Source organism: Egretta garzetta, unplaced genomic scaffold (assembly GCF_000687185.1).
Source record: "Egretta garzetta isolate BGI_Z169 unplaced genomic scaffold, ASM68718v1 scaffold4, whole genome shotgun sequence".
Lineage (NCBI taxonomy): Eukaryota > Metazoa > Chordata > Aves > Pelecaniformes > Ardeidae > Egretta > Egretta garzetta.
In genome coordinates, this window is record NW_009259329.1 from 75224 (window position 1) to 84514 (window position 9291).

At 40.7% G+C, this 9291-nt stretch overlaps 1 protein-coding gene across 1 annotated transcript in view; it reads left to right on the forward strand.

Annotated features, from left to right (window-relative positions):
* The window catches only part of MLLT1 (MLLT1 super elongation complex subunit), a 33974-nt gene that overhangs the window by 6656 nt on the left and 18027 nt on the right, over positions 1-9291 (forward strand). Inside the window, exon 3 of the mRNA XM_035892335.1 lies at positions 1229-1311. Coding sequence (XP_035748228.1) covers positions 1229-1311 — 83 coding nt within the window. The remainder of the gene's footprint in view (positions 1-1228; positions 1312-9291) is intronic.

The window sequence follows — 9291 nt, forward strand, 5'->3', positions numbered from 1 at the left end:
TATTGGCACTGTTCTTTGGTTTGGGGTTTTTTCCCCTAAATGACAGGGTTATTTATATGAAATTGAAGTTAAAGCAAGTCTAGAGATTTTTACTATTTTTAGATATGCTCTTTTTTTCACAGTTGAGTACTGCTTTCTAGCGCCTTAATGATGGTAGAAGTGCTTAGAGCTGGGGATAATATATCTACATTAAAGGAAAATAATTTGTGTGCTTTTTAGGTTTGAGGTAATGTTTCCTAATCATATTAATTACTTGGAATTCTTTAGAGAAAGTAAAAAGATTTGCACTGAATTCCTCTAATTACTTAATTGGCTTTATTTACATATATTGTACTGCATAAATTATGTGCAAGTGCATCCGGTTCCTGAGAGGGAGAATATCTGTGTTGGTCTCCTGTTTCTTCTGGCAGCTGTTATGTATAGCTATGTCATGGCCAAAGAAATGATCCTAGAATCCTTCGAGTGGGCTGTCGCTGTACCGAAATGCAGTGGTAGATGGTAGGAGGGATTCGGTAGCATGAAGGTACAACAGGTAACGGGATGGGGGAACTGAGGCAGGAAGCACATCGATTAATTTCTGAGGAGCGATTAACTTTTGTAATCGATGTTTCTGCAGTAGGCAGCACTGTGACCTGAGTGGCAAACTGTTTAACCTCTCTGGGTTTCCTTGTGTGTGAAACAAATAGCAGTGCTTACCTGCCCTTCAGGTTTGGATGAAGCAGCTCGTAGTACGGCTGTTACGTAATTACGAAGCTTGAGCATTGCAGGAGGGCATTTCAAGGGAAAAAAAAAAATAATCTGCTCGCATGGTATAGTGTTTTGATTAATCAATATTGGCATCAAAGTGAATTTTACCTTTCCATACTGTGCAAATCTCCACCTTTTGGGTCTTTGCCTTTTTTTGCAAGACAGCTTTAATTGGCAGTTTGCATTGTTGTGGAACAGCAGAGAAATGTAATTGTATCTCGCTGCAAAAGGGGGGGGAAGAATCTCACAGAGACTCTGGCATGGAGTGTTTTATGTTTCCTTTCTATGGGAGGAGCTAAGAACAGATTTTCATGTTCTTAACTAAGCTCATGACCACCATCTTACTTTGTTTTTTCACAAAGGTCAGTGTTTTAAATGTGCCCTGCGTTGTCGGAGGCCCATTTCTCATCTTGCAAATCCTTTTTGGCTCAGATTAAGTTGCATTATATTCAAAAATAACGTTTGTCTGTTCTCTTTTCAGTGTGCAAGGAACCCCCTTACAAAGTGGAGGAGTCTGGCTACGCAGGCTTCATTATGCCCATTGAAGTATACTTCAAAAATAAGGTAGAATCTGATTTCTGGTCTTCTAATTGTTTTGAGCTGTGCCAGAGCCTGGAACTGCCTGACAGGAGGACTCTAAATTATGTGACTGTTTTATGCGTGTGTTTTTTATTAGTCTAATAAATAGAATTTAACTGGGAGTTGGAAGCTCCTGCCAGACTTCAAAAGAAACCTTTTGGCAGAAATGGAATCGTATAGAAAGGTAATATCAGGACAGTGTGATGGTCCTAGAGATTCTGAGCAGAGATTGCACCACTGGTAACAAGCTTCTCTGGCGTGAATGACATTAAAGCGGTTTAAAATATTTTATGCAAATAGGGAAGTAACTAAACATAAACCACTGAGTGTATAAACATTTGTAAATACTGTGTTGACTGGCAATATGTTAAAAAACCCATTTTTTTTATTTGCAGTCTTATTAAATTAACTGTGCAGGTATAAAATTTGTGTAGGCCCAAGACAAAGATTTGCATATATAGGATGGATATTTACAGCTATGTTAAAAATATTGCTGTTCTGAGTCAGTACTCTTCCAAAAAGAAAACACTAAATATTTTAAATCTTAAAATGCATTCCCAACAAGTACCTGAAAGTTAAAATTTGGGATTTATTGCTTGTTTTAAGTCTTACCATAGAGGTCCATGCTACGTGACTTGAGGAAGGTTATGAAAACAGGCATTTGGGTATTTGGCGTTCATATTAACTCAGTTTCAGTTAAATTGTTTTGTTAAACATGAATGCTGAATCTTTCTGGGTTTGATTACTACTTTGAGCAGAACATTTTTTTTTTTATTTATCCCTAAGAGGGAACCTAGATAAATTAAAATCTGACCATTAAGCCACATCACTATAATGTATGCTCTCACCCCTATCCCCCTCAACCATCCAAGCACAAGCCGTTACCCCCACGTTTTGTTGACAGCAGACCACATCTAACAACCTAATTCTATTTTGCTTCCCAGCATCCTTGCCGTTGCACCTCGCACAGATGTATCTGTTTATCATTTCCTTCTCGCCCCACTCTAGCACAGGATACTCTCCTCCTAATGGCGTATACTCTCCGTTAAAAATATTAATATTTTAGGCTGGTTTTTTTGGCCTACCACATTGCTCTTACTCCACTTTATGGGTCTGAGTAATAAGGCAAATAATGAGACTGAACCACAAGAAGACTCGTCTTCTAAACCTGGGAACGTTTTGCCCACAACTTTCTTTTGGGTGGGTGGGGTAAGCCAAAAGGATGTGAAGAGAAATGGCAGTTAGAGGGTAGGGGACAAAAGTTGTTGATAGAAGCAGCTTTTTTGGCAAACACTGAAAACTACAACTTGAATGCAGAAAAAACCTCAAAAGCTTGAAAGTAGTTTGACTTCTGGTGGCTTTTCTGAGGTTTTGGATAGAAATCAGGAAACTCATCATCTGCACTGCACGTTGGCTTAATTGAGGTTCAAAATCTACCTTCACATTCCTGACCAAATAAACATCAACTTCTGCACGCTGATTTCTTGTAAGGGGAATCTTGAATGACTGTGATGGGTGAACTATGTTTTGTTTGTACTCTCGCCTTTTATTTTTCCTTCCTTTCTTCACCCACTCTATTCTCACACTTGCCTTTTCCCTGCAGGTCTCCGATGGCTTTGTCTTTCACAAGGCCTCAGATCTTTCTCATTTCTGCCTTTCCTGTATTTTTTTTTTGTGGGTGCGCTTGTTTGCAATGACTGTCATCTGCATTGGTGTGCTTGCTTTCTCCCTGCCCCTTATATCCGTATGCTCCTCACAGAACACGGAACTGGCAGCTTTTCTGAATATAACTTGGTTTCACACCCACCAGGGTCATCACTTCTCATTGTTTCTATAAACACGTGACTGCATAGTTGTTCTCTCCAGCATTAGGGGTAGGATGGCTTTTATAAATAAGGGAAATAGGTGGTCTCTTCTTACTGGAAACAATTGAAGTAGCAGATAATTTAGGAGAAGGCGGTTTGGTTTTGGCCTTTTGGTCTTCAGAAAGATGAAAAAGAAATAGGAAAACAGGTTTAGATGCAGACTTGTTTTCAAAACTGCAAATCTTCAAAATACTCACCCTTGCCCGGTTTTTTAGTTGCATGCATTATGGAGAAGTTATTTTCTACTTTTAAACTGATTGCTGAATTGACTAATTAAGGAGTTCCAGCCAGCACCTCCCAGTATTAAATTGGGGCAAGTGGTGGTTGAGGGAAAACATGATAGCTTCCACCTTTCCGCGAGTCATTTGAACAGAGTCATGTTCCCAGGTTGGGCCATGAGCTTGAGATATGTGAGCTATACTGAAGTTGTTTGAAATTTGCTTTTACTGCGTAATTTTTCCATCCATATGTCAGCAAATGTTATATTCTCTGCACATTTGGAAGTTAAGCATGGTACTTATGATTGCTGGAAGCTTAGAAGCTCCCTGACAATGTGAAGAATTTGGCTACTCTGACCACTGTTGCCCAGTGATAATGCCGTCTTGAAATGTTAAGAGCTATGATTATTTTCAGTAGGTGGAGTTAAAAGAGATGTAGGAGGTAGATAGTGATGCAAAGACAGAAATGCAAAGACAAAAGATAAGCGAAGACTGGGATGTAGTAGAAATGGAAAAGATGGGGAAGGAGGAGGAGGAATGGCAAAGGCTTAGAATACAGCCTATATTCTCCTGCATTAAAGCATGTGACATTAAAGCACCAAATAAGTCTTTACTACTTTGAGACCATATGTTCACTCTGATCTCTGTAAACCTGTTGACAGTGGTGGGGATCAGCTGTTGTGTGTAGCACATATATTGTTCTGAATTTGCCTGAATTGATTACAGCATTTGGGACTCATCCTTGAATACCTCTTTTCAAGTAGATGTTATGGATTGATCTTGGGATTGGGTAGCAAACGCTGTTTCGTAGGTGGCTGGGCAGGAGGAGTCGGGTGGGTCTTTCTGGCCATATGCTCCCTACATTCTAGCACGTTTTTGTTGATGTGTGTCCTCTCAGTTGAAAAGGCTTTGGGATTTGTTTATCGATGCATGTTTAGCTTTGTAAAGGTGAGAAGAGAAAGGATTTAAAGAGGGAGTGAACTAATCGGTGGAGGTTGATCTTTGCCATGGTTGGCTGAAATTTTTTTTTCCGCGGTTTAAGCCTCCTTTCTTAGCCATTTCCTTTCCCTGTTCTAATTTGTTACTAGGATGATAAATAGCGGTTCTCAGAGCCAGCGTACTCTTTGCTTTGGCTAAAGAAGCATGGGCCTGTTCACTGCTAAGGAACGGTTTTACTAAGAATGACTTGAGACTGGTTTTAATGAACTTCATCAGGGATTTTTTTTTTTTTAGGCAACTTTGCATAAAACTGCCCATTAACTCTTTTGTGTTGGAGTATTCTCTTTATGTTACTGTCGTCTGTTTGGAGTAGTAGAGCCAGTGCTCTTGGCCCCGCTGAAGCTTTTGGTGCCTTTCTGTCAGACAGGGATGTGTCGGCAGCGGATTAAAAACAGTGCAAGAGCCTGTTCTTATCCTCTGCAAATGCAGTTGTGCCTTGTTGGCATGTGTTTGTCCTTCCCGTGCTGTAATTCAGTTCCTCAGTAAGTAGGAGCTTTCTCAATCTTGTCATTTGAATTACAGAATCTATATGTTGAATATTGCTGTGAACCTGGGCAGTTTGTGTATCTGAGCTTTCTAGAGATCTGTACAGGCTGCAGGACTCGCAGGCTCATTCGGTATCGGTGGCCTGCTGGAGCCTTTGCCTGTGTAACTGAACCTGAAAAACAAATGGCAGGGTCTCGGTGGGTTGAACGATAAAGCTTCTGAAAGCACAGTTGACTAATGATAGTGGATCATTTGGGATAGCTGGACTGAAAATGTTAGTCTGCTATTTTTATTTTTAAATCCTTTGTGTTCCTTCCTATAATGAGGGCTGCTGTTAGTGGCTTCTGGTGCTTGAATCAATACAAACTGCGTACAATAAATGCGTTGCTGTTTTTCTACTGCTCTTCCCCTTCCCTCTCCCCGACTCAATTTCAGCAGTCGTGAGGCTTTTTTCATGGCCTTATTGTTGTCTCCAAATGCATCTCTTGCAGTGGCCTATGTTGTAATCTGGAGGCTGTAACACAGGTATGATTTTGGTTATTCAGCCCGTTACGTTTTGTGCATCCTAATCAAATTAGATCAGTCCCCACCACCACAAGCTAAAGGTCTAGTATGCTTTCATGCTATTCCGATATAAGGCAGATGATGTTAATGCAACATGGATAAGATGTTGTATTAAAGTCTCTTTAAAGATACTACCTCCCAATTTCAGTGCTCGAGATAAAAGGCTTCCAGTATTTACATAATGGATATATGTAACTTGGGCTTTTTCTATTAGTGAAAAAGCAGATAAGCAGAGAAATCCCTTTGATTTTTCCAGTTAGGTTCAAAATAAAACCATGCATATTTTACCCCTTCTGCAATATTTATAGGTGTGATACATAACATACATAGAAAAATGTTGGAGAAGGGAAAAATTATTTGTGTTTCAGCGTCGGAAGTCAGTGGAGACATTGCACATGGGTTGCATGTATGGTGAAGCTGGAGGCCAGTTAGAACTCCGTGTCAGGACTGTGCCATCAGGAAAGGATTGGCTTGTGAAATATCCCTCAGAAGGGTTGCTGAGGAGCCCGTGTCATAGAATCCTAGAATCACTTTGGTTGGAAAAGCCCTTTGAGATCCAACCTTTAACCTAACCCTGCCATCCCACCACCAAACCCTGTCCCTAAGCACCTCATCTCTCCTTCTTTTAAATCCCTCCAGGGATGAGGACTCAACCACCTCCCTGGGCAGCCCCTTCCAGAGCCTGACAACCATTTTGGTGAAGAAGTTTTTCCTAACGTCCAGCCTAAACCTGCCCTGGCGCAGCTTCAAACCATTCCCCCATTGTGTCTCCGCAAGACATTTGATTTTGCTTAATGTTACTGGGGCAGGGTCTGCACAGGTTTGAGGAAAGGAGGAGATTTAGCCTGTTAGTACTTATTCAGTGTTGCTGAAAGTTGTGGAAGGAGGAGTAAAACTTGTTATTTTGTCTAGCCTTTAAGTGGAAGCATTTGTTGCTTAGATTTTTTTAGGTCTGTTCTGTATCATCTTGCTTACCAAACCTGCAGCACTTTCTTTTGTGCTACTGATGAGTGGTGCATCTTTTTTTTTTTTTTTTAAACCCTTTTTTATCATAAATTAATACGTATTGTCAGTTTATCCATTCCTCTATCTGAGCAGACTGTTTTCCTGGCCAAAAGACCCCGGGCTGTGTGTGTTTCGGTAGCCATTCAGTGTGGCCCATTGATAGGCATCTCCATATGCTGAATAGATTGCGGTGCCTGGCAAGGAAGCCTTGTCAAATATAGCAGCTTTAATAGCCATGCCAGCATCCTATCATGGATTTGCAAGAGCTAGTAGATTATTAAATGCTTGTCTTTGAGCAGTCAGTATTTTCACAATTTTCAAACAAAGTAATAGGCTTCAGGTGGGGGAGAGTTCCAAAACGCTGTTCTCTGTTATTGTACTTAGCCCTGTAGAATCTCATAAAAGATAAGGATGCTTCATGCTTGTTAGCAGAGTGTAACATAAGGCTACTTGCTTTAAAAAATGAATATTGGGCTATTCACTTTTCCGTGTCCTGTCTCGAAGCAGGGTGGCAGACTAGTCAAACGGGTTGTACAGATTCATTTATACAGACGTTACGAACCAGTTACGGATAAATGACTCTGTCAGGCTGGATCTATGGCAAAAGGGAAGTACTGTTAGATGTTATAGTTATTGAATAACCATGAGTCTGCTTCCTTGGTGTGCTAGATTTTTATAGATAATTTTGGTTTATGGCTTTCTAAAAGTGATTTATGAGCTTTATGTGCACGCTACCAGTGAAATTCTTTTGATTTGTGTTTAAGTGGCAAAGGGCACACCCTGCCTTAAAAACAGGACAAGGAAATTTTAACAAAAGACTTTGAAAAATTCCTCCTCTTACGAAAAGTGCCAAAAGAACTTTAACCCATTACTTCAGAACTCAGAAGAAAAATAAAGCGACTTCAGTGTTCCTAACAGTGCAGTGGCAGACAGGAAGCTGGAAAACAGTAAAAATAAAGCGTAATGTGCTCGGCTTTGGAGATTGGAGGTGGAGTAGGGGGGGTTCACTGGATGGAGGGAAATTCACAGCAGCTGCAAATAAAGCTTGGCTTTAGCTTTGGGGTGCACACTTCCAGTTTTCTTCTCTGGCGTGGTGAGATTTAAGGGGCAGATACAAACTGAAGTTCTAAGGTGGCTTGCTCGGAGATGCCATACCATCTTAACCTTTTCGTGTCCAAATTGATCACTGAATTTTAATCTCAATTCTCAATAAACTACCAGTTAGAAATGCACGTGATCCATCTTTTCTAAAGCCTTTCTCGGAAGTAAGGCTCTTCAGAAAAGCTTATGGCCTTCAAGAGCAACAAAATATCCACAGAAAGCATCTCTCCCCTTTTCAGTTTTACTTGTTGACATCAAAGGTTGAATATCAGAAGGTGGAATCATCTAAGAGTAAAGCTGGGCTTGCCCATATGGTTGCTACTTAAAAAACAGGAGTGCCTAAAGTGGTGTTGGAGTATGAAAACAGACTGCCTGGACCCAAGTTTGTAGGGTGAGAAAGTACCTACACTCTATTGCAACTCCAAGCAGCAGGTTGTGTAGATCCCAATGTGTTATGTAGAAAGGCTTTGAAGTGTGGCACTGTGGATTCAGTGTGTGGCTTTCCATTTAAAGTTAGAGGATGTGTTGGTCTGGGTCAATTGAGAAAGATTGTCCTTGGGGGGTTTTTTTGGGTTTTGGGTGGTGTTTTTTTTCTTTTTTTTTATTTTTTTTTTTCCCTCCTTCTTTCCCATGCTTCCCCACCCCCCTCCATGGTTGTTTGGAGGGAAGAACCTTTTAGGGAGGACCGGATGGGTTAAGCTTTGGAGTGTCTGGAGCTGTAATCATTAGCTGTCAGTGAAGGCAGTAAAAGAAAGAATGTTTATTTGCCGCTTTTTGCTTTGAGACTTTTGTACTCGTTCTTTTAGGAGTGCTGTAATCTTAACTATTCACTTGGGTGGGGGGCTTCTGATGGCCTGAGACGATACAAAGGATATTTTAATGATCATGGTACTTGGCTAGGGCTCGGTTCCCAGGGCAGTTGTGATCTCTGAGTCGGAGAAAAATCACACTGAAAAACTATCTTAATTTTACAAAAAGTGGAAGCTCCTTGACAGAGGTACAATAAATATTTGGGAGGTTCTCTGATGCTTTTGAGTCTATATAGAAAATGGGATACCTAAGATAAAAGGGGAATGAATTTGCTGCCCCTCTCCTGCTCTGAAAGCGAACAGGCAAATGACAAAGCAGAGCTCTGGTAATGTGATGGCGTAACAGCTTTTGAGTAAAGCCTGCTTTTGCTAATATATCCAAGATCAATTTATTCTATGTTGTAAACTAGGAAATGCATTTTAGAAACCGTTCTTAGGTCACATTTGGATTTCTATTCATCCTTCATTTAAGTTTATTAGACTTTGAGGCACCCTCTGCAGCTGCTGTTTGAACTCCAGTGTAAGCACGCACATGCAGAGCTCACTAATGATTCACTTAATGAGAATGGTCGGAGCAAACGAGAAAAACGACAATGCAGTGTATTTTGCAAGTATTTTTCTTCTTCCCATTCATCTGGTTTAGTAGACCTCGAACCCTTTCAAGTCTGCGTGGATTCTTCGGGACTTTTCCAAAAGAGGGTCTGAAGACCCTCATGTTGGTAGCATGTTCTTGCTTGTTAATGTGAGACTTATCTATTGTATGTGTCTGCTTAGATGTCTGCCTGCCCCTGTTTGGGGAGTTAGGACCCAAGAACTTGACTCCCACGTGGGCTTAGGGTCCTGATTTTGATGTACACCAGGTGTGGTTACCGCACTTTTTATTATTAGAGGTGTAGTTTGTACAAGAAATGGCTTCTT